Source organism: Protopterus annectens, chromosome 9.part0, assembly GCF_019279795.1.
Source record: "Protopterus annectens isolate FY-2018-M chromosome 9.part0, PAN1.0, whole genome shotgun sequence".
Lineage (NCBI taxonomy): Eukaryota > Metazoa > Chordata > Ceratodontiformes > Protopteridae > Protopterus > Protopterus annectens.
In genome coordinates, this window is record NC_056743.1 from 977,682,767 (window position 1) to 977,707,558 (window position 24,792).

General features: G+C 37.3%; 1 protein-coding gene across 4 annotated transcripts in view; it reads left to right on the forward strand.

Annotated features, from left to right (window-relative positions):
• ITGA7 (integrin subunit alpha 7) overlaps positions 1 to 24,792 on the forward strand; it is an 849,563-nt gene that overhangs the window by 509,622 nt on the left and 315,149 nt on the right. For 2 of the 4 annotated variants that reach the window (XM_044083727.1, XM_044083729.1), the window contains exons 2-5: positions 12,171 to 12,289; positions 17,516 to 17,595; positions 18,968 to 19,223; positions 23,989 to 24,126. In XM_044083727.1, the coding sequence (XP_043939662.1) occupies positions 12,171 to 12,289; positions 17,516 to 17,595; positions 18,968 to 19,223; positions 23,989 to 24,126 (593 nt within the window). Of the gene's footprint in view, positions 1 to 12,170; positions 12,290 to 17,515; positions 17,596 to 18,967; positions 19,224 to 23,988; positions 24,127 to 24,517; positions 24,644 to 24,792 lie in introns of all 4 variants that reach the window. The other 2 variants (XM_044083728.1, XM_044083730.1) reach the window with 1 other exon arrangement.

The following is a 24,792-nucleotide window of genomic DNA, read 5'->3' on the forward strand; positions in this document are numbered from 1 at the left end:
TGTCCTGCTAACTTCAGATTGTGTGCTTTTGGTCTTGTACACCTTTTTAATGAAATACACAATGCAGGCAGACATGACGGCTGTCCATGAGGTACTTATCTTAAGTTTCTAGTGATTCAAGTGCAGAATCCTGAAGCCCAAATAAGTGAAACTAAATTGAAAGTATAAAAGTATGTAACACCATTCCAATTCAGACTTGCACAAATATGTGAAATTTAAGGTATACTGTTACTAAAGTTGATGGCCCTATATGTAGCAAACAAAATGACAGGACACCTTTACACAAGTACGTTTCAATACAGAAAGTGGAAGTATTTGGTAAGGCCTAGTGCAAACAGTACACTTAGTCATTGCAGAATGACCCTACATAAGTTAAACAAATGAAGTTTTAGTGCTGTCTCCTTCATGTTATGCTCTGTTACTTAAATGCTGTGCAGAGGCCTGGGGAGAAATGCTCCAGATGCATTTCTTTGGGGGAAAATAATTAGTAAAGAAAGAATAGTGACAAGGGAAGGGAGAGTAGAGAGAAATAAACATATGCACAAGACACACATATGTAATATACAAAGCAGAATATGAAATGTCTACATACAATTACAGCAATAAAGTTATATGTTAGTACAGTCCCACTAACTGCCTCCAAGTACGTCAGAACTACTGGTATGTTAGAATGCAGTATCTGAAAAAGAAGGGGCACACTTAGCATTCCTGATGTGTATGTGTGTTTATATATGTGCATATATAAATATATATATATATATATATATATATATATATATATATATATATATATGTGTGTGTGTGTGTGTGTGTATGTGTGCGCGCAGATATGCTGTGGAACTTGGGGAAAATCCTAATGACGTACTTATACAAATCATTTATACCCTGGTGATGCTGTATATCTCTGTCATGTTATTTATTTTCTTTCATCTACGTCTACATGTATGCAGCAAAAAAACTGCAAATGTGAAAAATACTGACTACGCTCATAATCGGAATAAAAAGAAACATGCTATACATTTATCCTGTTCACCATATAGGGCTACACTCATGCATCCTGCAAACAAATATAAAATAGAATAAGACACGCCAAATGCAATCATGATTACTAAATGAAAAGAAGTAATATTCACCCCTATGCTTAGAAAGTCTTTTTATTCATGTCTGATACAGGAAGCTATTCTCCAGTACAACCTCATGAGCTAGAAGAAAAATAATGATCATTAAGTTATGCGTCTACAAAAAACACATTTAATAATCAGATAACCAATATGACTATGCAGACGAGACAGATGCTTACAATAGCTTTTGGGTATCCTTACTCTGACCTTTTCTTCCCATTGGTTGAAAAGGTCAGGATGGCACCTCCTCAGGTCATTATAGTGGTGCCTGCACTACTCACCAGAGCAGAGTATGCCAGTGGCATCAGACACTGCAATGGTATCCATTTTACATTGAGAACCCTTATTAGAGACCCTGTCAGGTGCTCCCACAGGTCCTTATGTACCACATAAAGGAAGATTTTATTTCCTTGCTACAGCACTGGGAAGCCCTGCAGACTCAGAGCCCTTGGAAGCCATGGCCATTCACCAGGGTGCATTCCAGAGAGGTATGGCAGGCCTCGTCCACTCATACCCGTTTACTTTTTCAACATTTGCTGTACAACATCAAGCATCTTGGTAGTGTGACCTGTCATGGTGCGACCATTATGTAGTATACAAAATGTTTACATGGCAGGGTGGTGTTAAGGGGTAAAAGATGGCATGAAATTTGTGTGTAGCAAGTGCATATTGGATATGAGACCAGTTTTGCTGTTTAATGCCTACATCAGCTACAAAAGTAACACAGTTTTCTGCACATCCCCTTAAGGGTCATTGGCCTGCCCATGCATGTTCAGTGCACTTCGCATGTGCTCATGTGAGTGCACAAGACAGAGAGGTTCTTAGTGTGACTTGATACTTAGAAACTGCTGTTCAGTAGCATTGATCAGGTGGTGCACAATTAGCATAATTACCATACTCAAAGTCTCTAATTTATGCAGTATAATAAACTCCTGCTGACGCAATGAACGTCATCACCCTACAGGAGATTACAATCACACTTGTGTAACTTTCATAGAAACTTACTGTACTAAAGGCTATCCTTGATCATGATATATGTGAGAACTTCAGAGGTTATACAAACGTTCTTTCCACAAAATGTTTGGTTAAATCCAAATAGCTTATGTGCTTATTGAAATTTTATTATTTTTATTATTTTATTTATTTTACATTTGTTGACCGGGCTAGTCCAACTGGATATATGTGCATTTTCAGTGAAGGCCCGAGGAGAAAAGCTCCAACCAACACAGAAAAACACAATATCATTTATAATATGAGACATTTACAAATACAGCTAAATTTACAGACACTCATCTCATTCATTACATTTTGTTGCATTTCAGTAAACAGGATCGTGGTACATTTAAGCAAGGTTAGCCATTCAAAAACATTTCCTAATAAATATTTTGTATAAGAGAGAATACTTTGTAATTACAGAGACTAGACACAGTGTAGTTTAAGAGAATAAATCTAGACACAGAGTAGCTGAAGAGAAAGAATTTATAATAGAATATGTAGAAGCTTATAAGTAGTCTGGGATAAGCAGAGCTAAGTTTAATCAGATGGATAGATGCCTAGTCAGGTTTAGTACAGGGGCACAACCAGTGTGTTGTAAGGTAGTTTCAGTCTATTTTTGAAGAGTGATGGAGAGGGAAGAGAGGAAAGGTTACTAGGGAGAAGATTCCAAGTTTTTCCAACAGCATTAGAGAAGAGAGATTCACCAGCCTTGTTGTTAGGTTTAGAGGTATGTAGAAGATTTTTGTGTGAGGAACGTAGTGATTTCAGATTTGTATATGGAGTGATGAGAGTAGATAGAATAGGAGTAATGGATGGTTTATAAAGAGTTTTATGGGCAATGGTTAGTTGATGGAATTTAATCACGTTTTGTAGTTCAAGCCATTCTAGCTGCTTTAGATTTATGCAGTGGTGGGTTCTGTAAGAGTTTCTTGTTGCAAATCTAGCGATGTTATTGTAGGAAGTTTACAGTTTGCTGAGGATATTTTTTGAAAGGTTAGTAAAAATAGGTGAGGCATAGAGGAGAGTAGAGATTAGATGAGTGTGAGCTATGGTTGTTTTAGCTGTGGGGAAAGGTATGGTTTAATCCTATAGAGGGAGCCAAGTTTTTTGTTGACAGTTTTTATTGTATTGTTGATATGGGTGTCAAAAGTTCAGATTGTTATCTATGGTGATACCCAATAGTTTGGTGGTTGGCTCGGGTGATATAATGGTACCATTGGTGAATGCAACTGAGACATCAAGTGGAGAGGACTTGTGAGTTGGATTAAAGAGGAGCAGTTTAGTTTTTTGGGAGTTCAAAAGAAGGCAATGCTGTGTAAACCATTGTTCAACTGTGTTAAATGTCTTCTGAGTAAGAGAGAGGAGTTCATATGAGGATTTGGCTGAGCATATTAGTGTGGAGTCATCAGCATATTGTATGCATGTGGCTTGGGGGATGGCTAGATGAAGGTCATTAATAAATATTGAGAAGAGGAGAGGTCCTAGTATGGACCCTTGAGGGACACCTAGGGTAACTGTTTGGAAGGCAGAAAGAGTCTTATGCCAAATTACTGCCTGTTGTCTTTTGTCTAGGTAGGACTGGAACCATTTTATGGCAGGTGCATCTAAAGAAAGGGATTTGAGTATGTTGATGAGAATCTGATGATTCACCATGTCAAATGCTTTGGACAGGTCAATGAATAGTGCTAAAGAAAGGTTATTAAGGTTATGTTTTTTGTTTATGCAATCTGTAAAGGAAAGAAGGGCGGTGGTGGTGCTATGTGAGGGTCTGAAACCATGTTGACAGCTGGAAAGTAAGTTATTTTGAGTTAAGTGGTCAAGTAATTGCCTATGGATACATTTATCCATGATCTTTGCCAAGGGTGAAAGAAGGGCAATAGGGCGGTAGTTGGAGAGCTCAAAGGAATGTCCACCTTTATGGAGGGGGATAATATGAGAGACTTTCCATAAGCTAGGAATGTGACCTTTAGTAATAGTCCTATTGATCAGAATGGAAATAGGATAAGCTATAGCTTTGGCTGATAGCCATAGGAAATCAGCAGGTAGTTGATCTGCTGAGGGAGAGCATGGTTTTAGTTTTTGTATGAGGGTTAGAATATATGTAGTTAGTATAGGTTTCAAGTGAAAAGGAGGGGGTGAGGTAGAGTTATAAGAAGGCAGAGTAAAGCTATTGGGTGATAACTGACTAGCTAGTATTTGGATAGTATTAGTAAAGAAGGTATTAATTGTATTGGCTGTATTCGTGGGATTAGTATGGTCAGTATTTTGAGGGTTAGGTGTGGTGGAATGGCCTGGGTGGAGTAATTGATTAATGCTAGTCCAGAATGTTTGAGGGTTATTTTGATTAGTTTGTTGGAATTGTTGGTAGTAATTTCTTTTATCAGAGAGTATAGCTTTCTTAGTGTCATTTCTTAACTGTCTAAAGGTTTGTTGGTCGACAGGGTTTTTAGTCATTCTCCATTGGGCCCAATGTTTATTTCTAAAGTGCATTTTCAGTTTGGTTACTTTTGAAAGCCATGGGGCAGACTTGGTTTTAACTCTAATTAATCTGGTTGGAGCATGTTGGTTGAGAATGGTGAGGAAGTTAGAGTTAAAGTAATTGATGGCTTCTTCTAAGGGGAGGTGTTTTAATGGAGACCAATTGCAAGCTCTTAATTCTTGTTCAAATAACTCAGGATGAAAGTTCTTTTTGGATCTGATATTTTTGACAGATGTTAGATTGGGAGTATAGGTTTTGTGCCTGATAATATAGGTAAGTGGTCACTTATATCATCAGGGAGGGTTCCTGAATCATAATTATGAGGGTGATGGTTAATGAGAATCCAGTCTAATATTCTTCCTTTCTGGTTAGCTTTATTGATCCTGGTGGGGGATGTAATAGTTTGAAAAAAAACATATAGGTTCATGTGGGTTGTAGGGAGGCTGCTACAATAGCAGTTCCAGTCAATGTTTATATCTCCTAGGATTATGGTTTCTTGAGGCAAGTGTTGGGATAGCCAGCAAAGAGTATTTTCCATGGTGGCAATGTTATTACCAGGAGGAAGATACATGCAGATGATATAGATGGATTTGGCATTGTTAATATGAAGTTTGGAGATGAGGATTTCAGCATTGGAATCGAGAGGTATTTTACAGTTGTGTGTGGTTAATTGTAAGCCTGATTTAAATAGAATAGCTACCCCTCCTCCTTTCTTGGCTACTCGGTTGAGTCTTAGTATGTTATATCCAGGTGGAATGATTTCATTGTCTTTGGTAGCAGGTTTTAACCATGTTTCTGTTAAGCAGAGGATATCAAAGGAATATACTTCTACTAGAGCTTGGAGTTGAGGTATTTTGTTGTTTATGCTACGTATATTGAGATGGGCTACTTGTAGGGAGTTAGGTGTTTTAGTAAGAGAATTGTTAGAGTAGGGATTTTGGCTATGGAGAGTACCAGGAGTTCTTGTAGGGCCTGGATTAGGGTGGATATCTCCAGCTTTTATTGAGAGTATTAATCATATATAGCATGGGTTAGGAAATTTGTTGTATAGAAGTGGATTTTTCCTGAGATTAAGTGTGTTATATTTAATATGTAGTATTCTATGATACTTTGCAAGTAAGTAGTTGGGTGAAGATGTTATAGTAGCATGGTTCAAGAAGAGTGGAAGGGAAAGAACATTGGTTTCCTTATTAGGATAGTGATGGTCTAGATGTAGTGGGTATTCATTGGAAGTGAGTAAGTAGGCAATGGTTAGAGGAAGTAGTAGTAGGGTGAATAAAAGTAGGATACAAAATGGTGTGGGATGTTTATACATTGTGTAGGTTTACTATTGGATATATATAGGTAAAATTTAGAAGTATAGAGGGTGAGGATGGAGAAGTAAGAAGGTTGTGGTAAGATAGAGGGAAGTGTTAAGAGAAGGTAGATATAAGAGAATATGAAAAGGTGGTTGAGTGTTTTGAGTGTAATAGGAAAAGGAAGAGGTGTGGCCAGCAGATTCTAGAAGTTAATGTAAGAGGAAGTGGTGTGGTTAAATAAGTATAAGAGTAGGACTCCTGGCGGTGGGTGAGATTTGGGGGTAGGGAGGGGAGCAGAGTGAGTCCGCAGGGCGAACGGAGCAGGTTGAGACAGCTACAGATGCAATTATAAAAAACAATCAGCACAACTGTCTCCAGAAGGTAAATTTATAAGACAGGTGTGGGAAAAGGGCAATTAGAATTAAACCTAGAAGAGGTAGGTGTAGACAGTAGAAGTAGAGGGTGAAGTAAAAAGGACTAATAGTAGTTAAGGAATAGCAGGAGAAAAATAATGTAAGTATCAGGGCATGAGACACAAGAAAGAGAGAATAGCTGGGGTAGGGAGCCCCCTAGTGGACAGGTCTGATAATTACAAGGCTGATAAGAGGGAGTTAAAGTACAAATAAGGAAAAAAAGTTGCTGGACAAAGGGAGTTTTAAAAAGGGGATGGGAAGAGTGTGTGTGAGGTACAGCAGGGGTGGGGGATAGAGGCTGCTGGCTGTCTTAGCTCAGGACTTTCTCTAACCATGTAGTATAGGTACAGAAGAAGAAAGTCTTTCTGGCAGGAATTTTTGTTTGTTAATGTTTTAAGTTAGAAATCCATTTGTAATGTAATGTCAGATGTTTGAAGCAACAGGGTGTTACCTTGACACAAAAGGATTTAAGACCATGAGCACTTCTACAATAAAGTTCTACAGCTTGTATTTTGTTAATATGTTGCCTTATCAGCTTCTACCATGATAGTAACGCAATTAATTTTGTGTGAGGCCATGTACAGGTCAGTGACTCCTCATTCCAGATAGGCCATGAGCAGGCCAGTCTACTCCTGCATTTAATATCATATTTATAACATACTGCCAGTTTCTGTTGGATTTTTTTTTTTTTTTTTGGTGTGGGAAAGGGGGAGGACACTTTCAAGTACATAGTAATGCTGAATACACCAGCAAGATGGAGTACATGTGGAAAGCAGCTACACAAGAGATTGTACTAAGGCTTATGTATTTATACTTTGGATGGTTGATGCTAGCTGTATTACAAATTACTATGTATGCCACACACAAAAATAATAATAACAGTGTGTTTAGTATCAGTGCATTTGTAGGCCATAAATACATAGATTTGTGTGCTCTGCCTGTCACATCTGCAGCTGAAATTCACAGCTTCCTTCTTCTTAAGCAGGAGGCTGCAGTGCCTCTGAAGTAAATCTGCCCCTAAACAGGTTCTGTCTGTATCATTATTTACTGTAGCTCTTCCATGGTTAGAAAGGTATGCATCTGAAAGGTCAGCCACTGGCACTTATCAAATGAATGTTAGTCAGCTGTGCAGTGTTGTAGCAGTCAGTCTAAACTTCAGTAGATCGACACTCAAAACATTAACCACAGAAGGTTGAAAAAAAAAGACTGACATCCTAACATGCATACTATGAGGCACAACTTCAGGCCATTTAAAAGACACCTACTATTTTTTGCATGGGGGTAAGCCCACCTGCACCCACATATCCCTTGTAAATGTTACATGTTACGTCCGATACTGAGCAATCCCTGGGGAAGGGGAATATTCCCCAACCCTAGGGATTTTGAACTTACGCATCTAATAGCCAAAGGAAAACTGCATAGTACAGATAAACTACACAGGACCCAAAAACAGCAGTCAGCTATTGCAAAACGTAATATCTTTAATAAGGTGAAACACCAATAACATTAAATAATTACAGTTTAGCACTTTTGTCCAAATATCAAACAGACTTCTTCAGAACTGTAAACAGAACATATGCACCTTATTAATATAACCTCATAAATCAACATGGCAGCCTTAAAGGCATTTTACTTATTTGAACAGACATGAATACCAGATAAAAATTATTGTACTATTTTGATAAAAAGAGTTAAAAAGAAACTTTTCTTGACAATCTGAATTTAAACACTACATATGTATGAATAAATATTAAAAAATTAATCAACATTCCCAAAGTGTTTTACATAGTGTGATATGTGGCAACCCCTGAAATGGTTATTCTTCTATACTGCACATACACATGCAGACTTATGGTCATTTTATAATGTCCAATCAACCTACAACATGTCTTTGGAATGTGGAAGGAAACCAAAGCACCCAGAGAAAAGCCATGAATACAAGGAGGGCATGCAGACTCCACAAAGAAGGCACCAGAGTGAGAATGGAACCTGAGAACCCCTTGCTGTGAGGTGACAACACTCCCTGCTGCACTACTGTTGATATGTAGCTCTTTGACCTCAAATGGTTGGAGCAAAAAACATTAATCCACAAAGGATCAAAAGAAACAACTAAACCAGTGTTTCTGCAGGAGGGCACCTCCATGTCGGGGCTGCACCCCCTGCAACCCCCACTAATTATATATACCATTTTCGAGATCACACTACACTGTGGAAAGGGCAAATTCCCAGATTCCCACTGTACTATGATTTCAATATGAAAAAGCCTGTAAGGCTTAATAAGCTGGTTTTTGATCAGCTGTACTGACTTTCTTACTCTTCAACGAAGTAAACTTTGACAAAAAAAAAGGTATATACTAATATATATATATATATATATATATATATATATATATATATATATATATATATATATATATATGAATCTACTTCTAATACTCAAGCGGCCGTATCATAAAATTTCATTTTCTCGAGACGAAAATCACGAAAACGAAATACCCAAATGGCAAATTTTTCCCAGAGCAAGTAAACAGTTGCCCAGACTTCAATGAAACAGACACCAGAGTAAATAAAACTCACTTAGGTGGGGGGGCTATGCCTCCCACACCCCCAATGTGGGGGGTCTTTGCCCCCACACACCCCCAACTATATACTAACTCAGGGATTACACTACAGTGTAGAAGAGGGCATGTTGGGCAAGTGTTTACTTGTCTTGGGAAAAATTTGTCATTCGGGTATTTTGTTTTCACGATTTTTGTCTCACAAAAATGAAATTCGATGATATGGCTGTTTGAGTATTAGAAGGGGATCCACACATATCTAGTTATTTTATATATATATATATATATATATATATATATATATATATATATATATATAGATATAGTTTTACCCACTTCAACGACACACGACACTGGAACATTGACACAGAAGAAGCCCGAGACACAGCAGAAGACCCAGACCGACGGCCATATATATGTATATATCACACAAACACACACACACACACACACACACACATATATATATATATATGTGTGTGTGTGTGTGTGTGTGTGTGTGTGTGTGTGTGTGTGTGTGTGTGTGTGTAGTTAAGGACTGAATGCTGCATTCTTTTCTTCATTTATATTTTATTCAGATTCAACTGCATGCATGATCCGTGAAGTGTCATGTTACTGCACAGAACACTAGCTATAAGCACCCTGTCTATGAATTCTTATGTGCCAGAATTACACAGGTACTTCATTTACAGTGTGCCACACCTGCACAGTGTGTAAGTTCTTTATGAATCATATCCAGTGTGACCTACTTACTGTGCAATCCTAGTTTAATCTATGTGTAAGTCCTTTCTGAAGCCCACCAAATTAAATTATGTATGTTTAACATTGGAAAGATGAAACAAAATCTTATCTAGCACTGAAAAATAAATTGTTATATTTAAGAAGGTTTATCTATAGCTTCTAAAAAATGACATGTGATGTGAGCAGTCAGTAATTAAAAGACAAGTACATCCCAAAGATCCACATTTTCCTGTCAGAAAGGTTTTTGTCCCAACAAAATATTGCATGCATTGCACACTTGTGAATAAAGCATGACTTAGCTATTTATCCCATTCTGTGGCATTTCTATACTGTCTAGCTTTCCCTACAAAAACAGTGCTGATATTGGATGAAATTTAATGCTAATTTCTTCAAGAATGAATCTTACGTCTTATTAGACATAATGTTGTTTAAGGTTTGTGGCCCAGAAAATCTTGTACACCCTAAGTTTAACATTTTTTTTTGTTTGTTTGCATCCATGCATCTGGAGTCATCTGTTTGCTTTAGTGTAGGCTTATTGTTGCCAATTTGATTCAGATTGCTCACTGTACTCTTTTTTTTAATTCTTACATTATATACCACAACATTTAACATTTTTTTTGTCAAAGGAATGACCATATCTAGGCATTTGCAGCCATTATGTCTTTCCCTCCTAATAGGGTCATAAACATTTTTATTCTGTTGGTGTTCACATTTCTTTATCTGTGCCTTGTCATGTACAACTGCTTTCTTTCCTTCTGAAGCCATAAACCTAGTGAGTCTTTGGGAATTTACAGGTCTTACATGTGCTGACAGAGCAGATGAGGCCTTGCTGTCTAGAAATCTGTTGCCACAGACAGAAAGAAAGAGTGAATGAGGACAAGCCCCACCTTTATAGATAATCTAATTTAAGCACGATTGTGTTCATGGAGAACCAGCGGCCTATTACAGCGTGTTTAAAACATGACAAACAACATGAACCATTAAAAGCAACTGGAAAAATTTACTGACACTGTACATTTTAAAGCAATCATTCCTTTGATCTATCCCTTTTGACAGCTTCTGAATGGACTTCAATGGGTCCTCCTTTTTTATTTGCTTAGAATGATCGGTTACATTTATTAAGCTAAAGTATAATTCTCCATTCACCTTTTTTCAGACAGAAGTATAAAAATTGCTGAATAGCATGCGCAGTAATAAAAGAGGTAGGTTGCCTCTTCAACGAAAACCTGTAAATCTAAAGAGCCCTTACGTTTATGTTCTCAGTGGGAGCAAACACGCCAGGACTGCAAACGGATCTACTTCAGAAGACTGGCAAACCAAAAGACTGAATCCCAAAAGACTGAAAATTAAAAATACTGAACACATTTTTAATTCATGGGGCAAGCCTCATTGCACCCCTCATGCCCCCCCCTGTACCCCTCAACTCCAAGATCGCACAACAGTGGAGAAGGGGCAAATTCCATCATTTAGTATTTTGAATTGTCAGTCTTTTGGGATTCAGTCCTTTGTTTTTTTCAGTCTTCTGAAGTAGACCCCGGCAAACACCTTGTTATGTAGGCTTTTCTTGAGCCAAATACATGAAAGCAATTTTCCATATGATGCTAGAACCTGGAAGATCCTAAGGATAACATTGAGAAATTTCCTGTAAACCCAAGAAGGGTCTGAAATAAGAAAGCTGAATAGGGTTGCATGACTTCCATCACGCTGAGATTTATCACAATCAGATATCTCAGCCATGTTTAATGAAATCCTTGCTTAGTTGCAGAGTATGACGTGATTTTATTGAGCACAAAACATTGGCTGTAGGTAATTTCTCATTCCTCCAAGGATGCATATGTAATCTTTTAGTTAGTATATTTAGAGAAACGGTGGTGGGGGAATGCAAGGGTTTCGCTCCTACAAAAACATATTTATTGTGGTTTTGGTTGGAATATGTATTTTCCATTGTCTGTTTTATTTCTCCACTGTTTCACAGTCTGACAAACCATAATATGAATTTAGCCACACAACACTGTAAAGCCAGATAAAACAGAAACCATTAAGTAATGCTTTAGTTAAATGTTCCTGTGTAGGGAACATTTAGTACTTAGAGAAAGAGGCTCTGGGATGAGGAAAAGCTGTGTTTAGGCAATGGTAGTCCTTTAATTTCAGAGTAAAATCTACAATGTAGTAAGATACATTTAGGAACAGGTAGAGGAATGTTTTTGTCCACAACTCTGAGGTGTATTCTAATACTTTAAAGACAGTTACAACCTTTTAGCGAGTATGTAATATGAGCCGTCAACTCCTATGGTTGAAATTGTCAAAAGTATACAGCTTTTTGGTGCAGATTAATGGTGTCTTTGATGTAAATGTTGGTTGATACAGTAATGCTGACAGAAACAGACAAAATAAGGGGCACATTCCCTTACCTTAATGCTTTTAAAGTAACGTATTTGTTTTTTTTTTAAGACCACACTATATAGGAAGAAAACTGTTGCTTCTTGCTTAACTGTAAACTTAAGCTAATTCAAATAGTATTTTTCATGTCTTTCTAAGGTCAGATTCCTCTTGCTCTTTTGTAGGATATTAGTGGGTGCTCCACTGGCCCGTGATGAGAAGCTGCCCCGAAGTGGCGCTATTTATGCTTGTCCCCTAACCAAAGATTCCAAAGATTGTCAACGTGTGGATATTGACAATGAAGGTAAACATTTATACTAGGAATGATTCATTTTTAGTAAAGTTTTATTAGGCCATTTAACATTTTCCAGTGATTTCTTCCTGCTTTACAGGACTGATGCAGCCTAAATTATGTTTTCAGCAGAGAAGAAAAACAGTATGCATATAAGGTAGCCTACATCTGACTCAGATGCATTTAAGACTATGAATCACACTATTTTTATTCTGCTCTTCCCTCATTTCTATACCTTTGGTTTTCCTTGTCTCTGCATGTTTGAAATAAATGAGAGAAGAGGTGATATTCCCAAAGGTTTCTACTGCACATTTCAATGAATGCCTTATCTCCCATCACTTCAATGTTTTCTCAGATTTTTCTGGTGACTTGAACAGATGTACCAGCAACACATTGGTCTGCTGGTCTGTGGACTGGTTGTCCAACAGTCCTCTAAGAATACAAGGAGACTTGTCCTGCAGTTAATGTTTGCAGTTTACTCTTATCTAGAGATGGTAATAGAGAAAATGCGTACTAGTATTGCCAATGAAGCAAGCTAGAACTATTGTGGTCCATCTACAGAACAAGAAGATGTGCCCCAACTGAATAGTACAATGGCAGGTTGCTCTTATCATTACATACTATAGAAGAAATAAAGGTCAATTGTCTGTCCCTATCTTTTCAACACATAGTACAGCAGTAGCCGTGATAGATCCCCAGCATACCTCTCAACTGTACAGATTTTCACAGAATCTCCAGATTTTTGCCTCATATTTTTGGTCTGTTCCTCATACATTTGTGGTTTTCTGGTAAATTATTGAATATTGAAGTCACTAAATAATACTAAATAATGAGAAACATTTGAATTTCAGACTGTATATCCTTAAGAAAATATGTAATAATGCAGCACCTTTTATTCTAGCAACTTTCTAGGTTTATAGGAACAATATTTTAATTCTGTCCCTATTTTTGGGCCTTTGCCCCCCCCGCATTCTTTCTGGCTTTATCCAGATTTCTTGCACTAAGATGTTGAGAGGTATGTTCCCCAGTCACCTAGTACCAGCCCCTATATAAGAAAATACCCCTTCTTTAAATGAGTACAGTTTGTTGATATAAAAATAATGACTACTTGCCTTTCAATCCACTCTCTTTCTCTAGCCACATCCATGAATTCATAGCGACACTTAAGGTGACTAGTAACCCATTGACAGGCCTCATTTTACAGATGTTAGTAGGTATTAATCTCTTAGTAACTAATAACTGAAATACAAAAGACCATTTTTTGTACCCACAAGTGACTTTTGAGCTTAAAAATTTAAAAAGTAACTAAACCCCAGCAACCAGCACGTCTGGACATTAGAAGACACCTATCTATCAGTGTTCAGTACCCGAAATAAAGACAAAAAATGCTATTCATGTAAAATATTTAACTATGCATCTTTTTACTTAACATCAACTTCAGAAGTGGTCACAAAGATGGGTGACCATTTCCGTAAGATCATGAACCTGTCACTTTCAAGACACTAGTAAGTTCTCCCTTCAAAAAAGATGACATCATGCTTTTACTTCAGTACTGCATGTGTGCACTTCTATTCAGTCCAACAAGTTTATCTGTCGATCTATATATCTATAGATTTAGCTATATATCTAGCTACATCTGTGTGTGTATGTATATATATAGTTCCCTTGCATTTTATTGAACTTAAGTTTGGTCAACAAATGGTAGGGGTGGTACATAATGCTAAACATTCGGATAGCCAAACATCCAAAATGTCAACTGTTTGTTTCAGCAAGACAGGTGAATGAGGTTTGGAGGGGAGAAAATGTTTGTGCATGTGTTTGCGTGTTAGGGTTAGGGTCAAGGATAGCTGAGGGGTTAGATTTTGTATATTTATGTGCAAGTGTATGTACTTTAGGGTTGGGATCAGGGTTAGATAAGGGGTAGCTTTAGTGCTGAATATGTGTGTGTATGGACTTGTTTGTGTGCCAAATATGTCTTGTGTACTGGCAGTGTTATGGAAAGTTTATTTTAAGATAGGGTATAGGGATAGAGTAAGGAAAGCGACAGAGTTAGGTTTAGCACCCATTACTAAGGTGGGTAAAGCAAACAATGTCTTTTATGTTTTTTTTAGAGTTTAATTTTCTATGTGCTGAGGATATTACTAGGTACAAGTGTTGCAGCATGTCGAAGTTTGCATTGTCAATGTTTTGTGGTAACGTGATTGTCACTGTGTGTGTGTGTGTGTGTGTGTGTGTGTGTGTGTGTGTGTGTGTGTGTGTGTGTGTGTGTGTGTGTGTGCGTGTGTATGTGCATCTGTGTGTGCATGTGTGCATATTTACCTGCCTTTAATTTTACTATCTCAGTTCAGACATTCCATAGAATGTCCTCTGTGAAAAGCATATCCATTGACCGGTTATCCATTTTCAATATAACATGGACTAGCTTCCCTGATGTTAATATTAAGTATACTAACAGTAGACTGCATCCGTCTTTTATTTTTAAAGTTTAATATTCCCATAAGCACTGAACAACAATCCTAAGCTGCCATTGAATCTAATGGCTGCACAACATATGTATGTGTATGTACATATGTATGTGTATATTATGTACTCTATAAATATATATATATATATATATATATATATATATATATATATATATATATATATATATATATATATATATATATATATATATGGTTGCGATAATACATAAGTACCATATATGTATATGTACACACACACATATATATATATATATATATATATATATATATATATATATATATATATATATATATATATATATATATACATATATATATATATATATATATATATATATATATATATATATATATATATATATATATATATATATATATATATATATATATAGTACATAAACACACATGCACATACTTGCATACATACCATTTCTTTATAATTAATTGCTAATGTGACCTTCCTCTGGATGCTCTTGCATTTTCCTTCCATGTTGGTTGTTTGGCTACTGTAACACTGTTTGTATATGTGTGTGCGTTTCTCTGTATGAGTGTGTGTGTCTGTGTGTGTGTGTGTGTGTGTGTGTGTGTGTGTGTGTGTGTGTGTGTGTGCGTATTTCCCTTAACACTTACACTTGCACTTCTGTAGTTTTCAATGGATCGACTCAACAACCTGGAAAACAAATAAATGAATTAATATCACCCTTAACTATGCCATGTAGTTGGTCTCATATATAAGAATCCATGATTTTTACTTTGCTGTCATTGTTTAATACTTGGATGGCCATTGTTGAAGCAGTAAATTAAGTGATTTTTTGCAAGAGTTTCATATAAGGAGAATTCTAAGGCATTTTTAATTATAACTAAGAACTTTTAAGCATACTTGATCAAGAACCTTACTTTAAAACATGGTAGATTTAATTCTGTGCTGTGAAAGTACAGATATGTTTCCTTATTTCATATGTAAGTGACTACACATGAGGTACTCGTTAGGAAGTACAAAGAACTTTATTAGGCATTTTACCTGTGACCTAGCTCTCTGAACAGTCACTCTTTTCTTTTGTACAGTGAGGGCAGTAGGCCCATATCTCTGTTTCCCACCTCCAGTTACACTCAGTTCATTCACACTGCTGCAGCTTACACCTTGATGAACATGAAATGGCAGACAATGCCTTTTTGTCCTTCTGATGACACAGGGCAGCTCCAAGCCCTACTCAGGCCTGGTAAGCAAAGCAAACACACTTGGTTGGAGCTTCATCTCATGTGGTACTTTAGTTCCTCCTCATTGTGCTGTGAGACAGGTATGTTTCTATGCACATGCCCTAATTTATCCATAATGTTCCTACTTTTTGTAGCCATTATCTGAGTTTCCTAGGCCTTACAAACAGTGAGATAATCAGGAAAATGGGTACACCCTTATTCATATGGTCCTTTCTTCCCGGTACACCCTTATTCATATGGTCCTTTCTTCCCGGTACACCCTTATTCATATGGTCCTTTCTTCCCGGTACACCCTTATTCATATGGTCCTTTCTTCCCGATACACCCTTATTCATATGGTCCTTTCTTCCCGGTACACCCTTATTCATATGGTCCTTTCTTCCCGGTACACCCTTATTCATATGGTCCTTTCTTCCCGGTACACCCTTATTCATATGGTCCTTTCTTTCTTCCCGGTACACCCTTATTCATATGGTCCTTTCTTCCTGGTACACCCTTATTCATATGGTCCTTTCTTCCCGGTACACCCTTATTCATATGGTCCTTACTTCCCAGTACACCCTTATTCATATGGTCCTTTCTTCCCGGTACACTGTTATTCATATGGTCCTTTCTTCCCGGTACACCCTTATTCATATGGTCCTTTCTTCCCAGTACACCCTTATTCATATGGCCCTTTCTTCCCGGTACACCCTTATTCATATGGTCCTTTCTTCCTGGTACACCCTTATTCATATGGTCCTTTCTTCCCGGTACACCCTTATTCATATGGTCCTTACTTCCCGGTACACCCTTATTCATATGGTCCTTTCTTCCCGGTACACCCTTATTCATATGGTCCTTTCTTCCCGGTACACCCTTATTCATATGGTCCTTTCTTCCCGGTACACCCTTATTCATATATGGTCCTTTCTTCCCGCTACACCCTTATTCATATGGTCCTTTCTTCCCGGTACACCCTTATTCATATGGTCCTTTCTTCCCTTACTTCCTGTGGCTCAGTTTTGCTTCCAAACAGAACTATCCTGGCACAGATAGCTCCTCTGCACTGATGTGCACTTGCAGTGAAAGGATCCGTTATTCATATTCTTCATGGAAACTATGAAGAAGATCATGTGTTTTGATTCAAGGGAGGAGGACATGAATCGTACCAATTTACTTAGTTCCACTGAAATATTTATTTGTGCTGTTAGATGTTAGGTTAACAGGCTGCAGACATCTTCCATGAATAAAAAAGGAAGACTGTCACTCCCTTGTCAACACTCAGAAAGCATAAGTGACAGGTAACAGTGCCGTCTGTTCTGAGCTGATAGTCACAATGACTTGGAAGAGTGGCACCAAATAGGTTAAAACAACCGGAGCAGGATAGATCAATGTAACTGTAATTCTTTGCATTAATATCTGCTATGGGCTTAAAATAGTACCTGTGGATCCTGGTAGTATTTCCTTTTGGTAAATAATGATCCTGTAAAAGATTATAAAGCTCGTTGTACAGTTTACATACAAATAATACCCTCTTTCATTGTCTTCACAGTGAATCCTGCCAAGGAAAGCAAAGAAAATCAATGGCTGGGAGTGAATGTGAAAAGCCAAGGAGTCGGTGGAAAAGTAGTGGTTAGTACTGCTAAGGTTAAAAGTAAAAGTGAACTTATCAAGCAAGTTTTATATGTTACTGTTTTAGGAAGACTGTTTTGTGCAAACCCAAAGCCCTGTCCTTCCTTGCCTCCTCACTAAGTCATGCCTTACTCACTTCATCTCCTGAATCTACTTTTACTTTGTTCCTTCATTTGTTTCCTTCATTCTATGAGCTTTCCACATTTGATGGAGAGAAGTCTGTGCGATATTGTGTGCACTCTGCGATGACATGGTCACTGTGGTGTCTGCTGAGATAATCTGAATCTATTAGTGAGCTGTTTGATTTGTGATCATTTCACGCAAAATTCACCTATGGAGTGGAACCCATATGAGACATCAGGTGGCAAAAGAATTCTGAGAGATGGGGGTACAAACATTTCTGAAGAATGTTAAGTTGTAGCGTAGCCCTCAAATAAACACTACGGGAAAACATGATACAAACAACACTAAATATTATCCTGACCCAAAATGCACCAGTCCATATGTAAAATACTAAACATAAAGCAAGGATTGCTTTAAGTTTTAGGAATTATTACTTGCGCTTAGAGTCTAAGTTTTGATTAGGCCAGTTTTGGCAATAACTGCATGTTGTCTGGGGGTCTGTTATCAGCTGTCCATATGTTTAGTAGGCAGAGATGGTAAACTGTTATTGTCGTCATGGTTTAGTAGCAGTAAAGCTGGGTAACATATGTTGTTCCCTATCCTGAAAAATCATGTATCTGATACATATAACAGCTCTGTTACTGCATTACTCAGTTACCTAGTTTCACTTCTGTATTGTTTTTTATTCCCTCAAACCAGCAATTGTGTCAAAAGGTTTGCGCATGTTGTGTATTTTGATGGTAGAATGGAAAGTCATCCAAAGTCAATTTATCTCCTCGAGTGGAGAAGGAGCTGCAACAAGAATGCCAGAAAGTCTCCTTTTGATATATGACAAACCAAGCATGACATTTAGAAAGGCATTACTTTTTCTTGTTTATCTTGCTTTATTCCCTAAGATGTCTTCCCACACAGAATCACTCATTATCTAAGCAGTGTTACTTAGGAACTCCAATTGTATGAAGCAGTGTTTACTTTTCTGTTATTCACTGCTTGCTACTTAATGCAAAGAATGCTGGTGTTGCAGTCAGAACAAGTGGCTACAGGGATGTTTTTGGCTACAGATTTGAAGGGAATTTTATATCAGTTAGCCAGGGTCTTTATGCAGAAGATAATATTCATGCCAAGCCCAGCATCTGTTGTCCATGAGATGTAACACACCATGATCTTATGCAGCACTACTTTTGTTGATTATTTGTACTCTGTCATCTGTCATTGTATCCAGCAAATTTTTTCTGATTTCTGATTTCAGGCATGTGCACATCTGTATGAGGCCAGGCAACGTGTGAATCAGTCATCAGAAACACGGGATGTAATTGGGCGATGTTATGTACTTAGTGATGACTTAACAATCCGTGATGACCTGGATGGTGGCGACTGGAAGTTCTGTGAAGGAAGAGCCCAAGGGCATGACCACTTTGGGTTTTGTCAGCAGGGTTCAGCAGTGAGCTTCACTTCCGATAACCACTATATTCTGTTTGGAGCACCGGGCACTTACAACTGGAGGGGTGAGCCCACACAGTAGCAGTACTGGATTAATTCATGTTCCACTACAAATATGTGATCCATATGCATGTAATGAGAGGAGTACAGCTGCACTTTTTCTTAAACATAATAGATAATTGGAAAACATGTTATGTGGCATGCATATTGCACATTTAACATTTAAACAACAAACTTCAGTCTAGCAGGTCTTTTATTTATATTTATTTATTTATTCTTTAATGTAGACTGTCATTTTGTCACCATAGCAAGTTCCTGGGCAGGAAGAATGGCAAATGGATATATGTATTCCTCTCTTTGTTCCTGTTCACTGAAACACAGTGTTTCCCTCCATATTAAAGTGCATTGCTCACTTTCTGAAGCATCTTTGTGTTACAGTTTGATTTCCAGTTATACACCTCATGTTAAAGTTGCAAATAATTTGGAAAAAAATTAAAGTTATAGCATATATATTTTTTAATTTCATTATCTACTTAGTTTTTCTCTTTCAGCACACTTACACAAATTATATTATGGTAGGTGCTGGCCAATGATTTACATACCTCTGCACAGAATTCTGGGTAAGCTTACTTCTTTGGAACAGCAGCTTCTTATTTACATTGTAGTTTCATTATTACATCATCATGCATGTTAATGTTAATGTTAATGCAAAGTGTTTTAATTTTAAGACCTGGATGACATATTGTCTTTCTAGAAAGTAAGAAACTGTTGATGTATTTAGTATGGAAATGTAGTAGCCTGTACATTAATTTAAGTAGTAAGGCATTGTGGGTTTGGTCTTTCATGATGTTGTACTCAATATTTTTGGCTCCATAAAGTATTTAGGGGGTCATTCTTAGCAATAAAATGAAATACAAAAACAAGACACTTTTTAAGGAGTTTATAGCAAACTTCAAAGGTTCTTCAGAAAGTGAGCGATTCATTTGTGACTTTAAAAGGCTAGCTGGCTGTATGATGATTGTTAGCACCTCTGTAAAAGTAGTAATTTGTTTGAAGATAGTTAGCTATAGTTAGACAAACAGATAAATGATGGCATGTGAATTGGAAGATAGAGAATGGTTAAGTACCTGAACTGACAGATATATAGTGTTGTTGGTCGACAGGCTGAAAGAAGGGCAGAGAGAGTGGCTTAAGAAAGGCTTGCAAAGATCAACTAGGCCATTGGAATGGATTGACAAATAGGTATTTTTAATATGCAAATAATTTCTTTCTCTATATACTTGGTCAAATAGATGATTGATAGGGAAACCTCATTATATGTCCGAAATAAGTGGCCAAATCAAGGAAAAATTTGGGAATCTACTGAATGTCAGAAATACGCGCTTGAATAGATGTCAGACAGGGAAATTGAATAAGTTGCCAGGTTCCTGATTGTCAAAAAACAGTCTGTCATAGCTAGAGTGTTGAGTACTGCTAGAATTGACCACTGAAATAGTATTTTTGATTATTGAACACGTCCTCTAATATATTTGATAGAACTGTTTTTGCAGGGGAACACCCAATGTAGTAGGTTTGTCCCACAACCTTGCCTCTAAATATACTAATGTCAGTATCATACCACCCCAGTGTAAAAGGAAAACTCATGTTTTTCCCTCTTCTCCAAGGTGGTGCAACCCCAGATTTAATATATTTAAATGTCAATGCTGTAGAAACAAAACCTTCACATCAGGGGTTTAGTCTCCTGCAAAAAAGTACCTTTTACAATTGAATATATACCAACATTGATCAAGTACAGTATAGTATGATAGTTATGACATTATTTGTTACTTTGGTTATTTTAGTTTCAACAGACTCTGTTTTTGATGATCCAGTGCCCAACAGATCAGTATGATCCCATCAGATAGTCACAAAAAATGAAAAGACAAATGCACATGCTTGTTGACAGACTAATAGAACACTGGTTCAAGCATAGGTTCATAGGTGTGTACCACCTTTTTAAGCCTAGCCATGATTCCAAAATGTATTTATTATTTATTTGACATTTTTTAACCGGGATAGCCCGAATGAGCAAAAGCCCTTTTTCAGCAGAGGCCCAGGGAGAAAAGCTCCACAGTACAAGTTATTACATTACAATATTTAGTAAGATACAGTAGTAGAATGCATAAATAGTATATGCAGACATAACAGATGTAATACATTAATACAGAGATCACAATTACTGGTACGGTACAATAGTAGAAATATTAATGCTATATGCAGAATTGTAAAGATATAACAGAATGTTACACACAACTATTTTACATTGATTTTTGGTAAAACCAGAGGTTCAAGGAGGGGAATTGAACAGCATTTGTTAAATAGAGTGCAAGGAAGAGGTACTGTTAATAGAGTTAATTAGGAGAAGACAACATCTAATCGAGTTGGAGATTAAGCATGTAAGTTTTGATGGGATGTAAGGTAGGGGAAATAGGAATATAGGAGAGTTAGGTAAATAATAAGTGGAACAGAAGATAAAGTTAGTGAGGAAGGTTAGGTAAGGAGTATAGTGGCGAAGAATACAGGGAGAGCTGGGCTAAGAAGAAGCAGATAGGATGATATTTAAGAAGAAATACAAAAGCTTAATAAGAAGGGAGTAAAAGTTGGATTACGGAAGAGAGTGAAAGTTGGATTATGGAAGGGGTAGAGAGTTGAAATAGGACATTTACAATGACATGTCCATGTAGTAATTAATTAATCTTTTAGAGTTTTTTGAAGTCACGAGTCTAATTTACTTTTTGTAGAACATTGGAAGTTTGTTCCATGAGAAGGCTGGTAAATAGCTATACATTTTTTCGTCCAAAAGAGCTCTTGTGCTTGTAGATTCGTAGGAGATAGTGATCATTGCTCCTTAGAGTTTGAGGAGGGCTATAGAGGGAGACTAAAGTGGAGATGTTAGGGCAGGAGCAGGGTTTGTGCACAATGGGATAAATGATGGTAAGCTGGGAAAGTTGGAGATGGTGCGGGAATTCTAACCAGTTTAAAGACGTAAGCGCAAAACAGCGATGTGACCTTGGTAGGTTACTGTGTGTGAATCTAGCTACGTTATTGTAGGTGGTTTCAAGCTTTGAGAGGAGATTAGATTGTAGGTTAGTTAGCATTTTAGAACTATAGAAAAGGTTAGGAAGGAGGTATGCATGGACAAGTGTCTCTTGTGACTCAATAGTTAGAAACGTTTTATTTCTGTACAGCAGACCTAATTCGTGATCAGTTTTCTTAATACAGTAGAATACATGTAGGTCAGACTTTAGTTGGTCATCTATAGTGGTGCAAGAAGACTAGTATAGGTTTCAGCCTTAATGATTGTGTTGTTTAGGGATGTAATGGTGAATGTAGATTTGTGTTGAAACAATGGTTTGGGGAGGAAATGTCGAAGTTCTTTTTGGGGTTGAGTAAGAGTTGGTTATTTGAGAGCCATGTTTCAATAAGGTTGAAAGACTTTTGTGTAAGGGTATATAGGTCAGGGAGGGTATTGGAGGTGGTGATGACTGTGGAGTCATCTGCATACTTTATTAGGGATGATTGTGGGCAGGAAGTGTAGAAGTGATTTATGAAAATATTAAAAAGTAAGGGACCAAGTATTGATCCTTGAGGGGCTCCCATCTTAATGGGGAGGAGGGGGGAAAGGGAAGACAGCCGTTTAACAACTTGTCTGTTGGAAGGGTAGCTTTGAAACCAGGAAATAGTAGGAGAGGAAAGATTGAGCTGAGAGAGTTTAGAAAGAAGAATAGGGTGAGAGTCAGTATCAAAAGCTTTAGGAAGAGCAAGAAAGAGACAGGAAACCAGCTTGTTATTGTCTCTGGCTTGGAAGATAGAGTTTGTGAAGGAAATGAGGCTGTTGTGGTACTGTGGTGTGGCCAAAAACCATGTTGTGTAGATGAGAGTAGATTTTGTTAGATGAGATAGTCAAGGATTTGTTTATGTACACATTTCTCAAGGATTATGGGTAGAGGAGACAGTATTGCTATAGGCGTTAATTGGCTAGTTCAGTAGAGTTTCTGCCGTTGTGAAGTGGTAAAGTATAGAATTGTTTCCATAGTGAGTGAACAGTAGATTCCTTTACTGAGCAGTTTATGAGAATGGAAATGGGATAAGCAATAGAGTGAGCTGCAGCCTTACCATACAGTGCAGGTAGGTTATCTGCGGATGCAGAGCAAGGTTTTAGTTTGAGGAGAAGATTTTTAATGTAGTTTTAGGAACTGGTTTTAGTGAAAAGGAGTCATTGAGCTGATAAGGAGTGAGAGTATTACAGGGATCAGTGGTGTCAGAGGTTTGGATAACTTTATCTGTATTATCGTGTAATGTTGTAGCAGCATTTGGGCTTTTGTTTCTTTGTATATGCATTGTCACTGTATACTGTAACATTCTTAGAGCTTTTCTCCCCAGGCCACACCAAAAATTGGCACCTTTCCTAGTCATATTTTTCTGATAAATAAATGTCAATAAATATATTTTTCCAAAACGTGAACATTTTCAGAAAGGCAAATTATCTATGTGAAGTAAGAGCAACATTAGGTCTATTTATATTTTTTTCACAAAATGTATAATAAAAGTTAAAAGAAAGTGTTACCACATGGGAAAAGTTTTTCTCTCACACATAATTAAATGGAAGGGATATAACAGTGAAGCTTAGCTCTTAAGGAATAGATTTGTGCTGCACACAATAGTAGAACTGCTAAGACAGTAGAGTGCTAAGGATGTGAAACAAATGAATTATAAATCTAGCATTGTCCACATGATCCCTGAAGACACTAAAGGGGCCCGTTCATGCACTCACTGATTCTTGACTTTCAGGTAACGTTCGAGTGGAATTGTTTAACCAGTCGTTTTCCGAAGTGAGTCTGAGTAGTTTTGATGATGGGCCTTATGAGGCAGGAGATGAGAAGCTGCAGGACCCCAGATTAATCCCTGTGAAAGCACACAGCTACTTTGGTACGGTAATGTGAATGATGGACAGGCAGGAGGAACAACTGGACAAAGAATGCATGGCAAACAAAAGCTGAGAATGAAAGACCTGTTTTTTCGTTAGTGATGATATGCCATCCAGGGAAAGGAATTATTTTTTTAGTTTGCTTATTCTTGCTAAAAAGATGGTACGCTTTTCATTTTCCATTCCAATATTTAACAGACAAAAAGAGTAATTAAAAATGAATAACATTTTGGACATAAAAAAAATATGGGTGACCCAGAATGAATACAGGTACAGTATATATGAATCTTCTCAGTTTTGCCTAGCAATTCTTTGTCCATTGATTCTTTCTGCCTTTTAAGATTTAATTGCATTAACTCTAATATTGCCTTTTTTCTCATTTTAAAAATACAGGTTTGTTATTTATGACGAATATTGATAGTTCGGACCCCGACCAACTGGTCTATAAAACCCTGGAGCCCAAGAAAGAAGGGTCAGGGTCTGACATCATCGATGATATAGCTCTTCATAGCTACTTAGGTTTGTAACTGCTGCCATCCATGGCGTCCGTTAGTGTGAGCTTGTACATTTCTGTGGTGAATTTTACTTACTTTTTCAGTTATTTTACTTGGCTAGTGATTGTGCTGTAGATTCTCCCCCCTTTAATCCTGCAAACAAACCTTTTATGT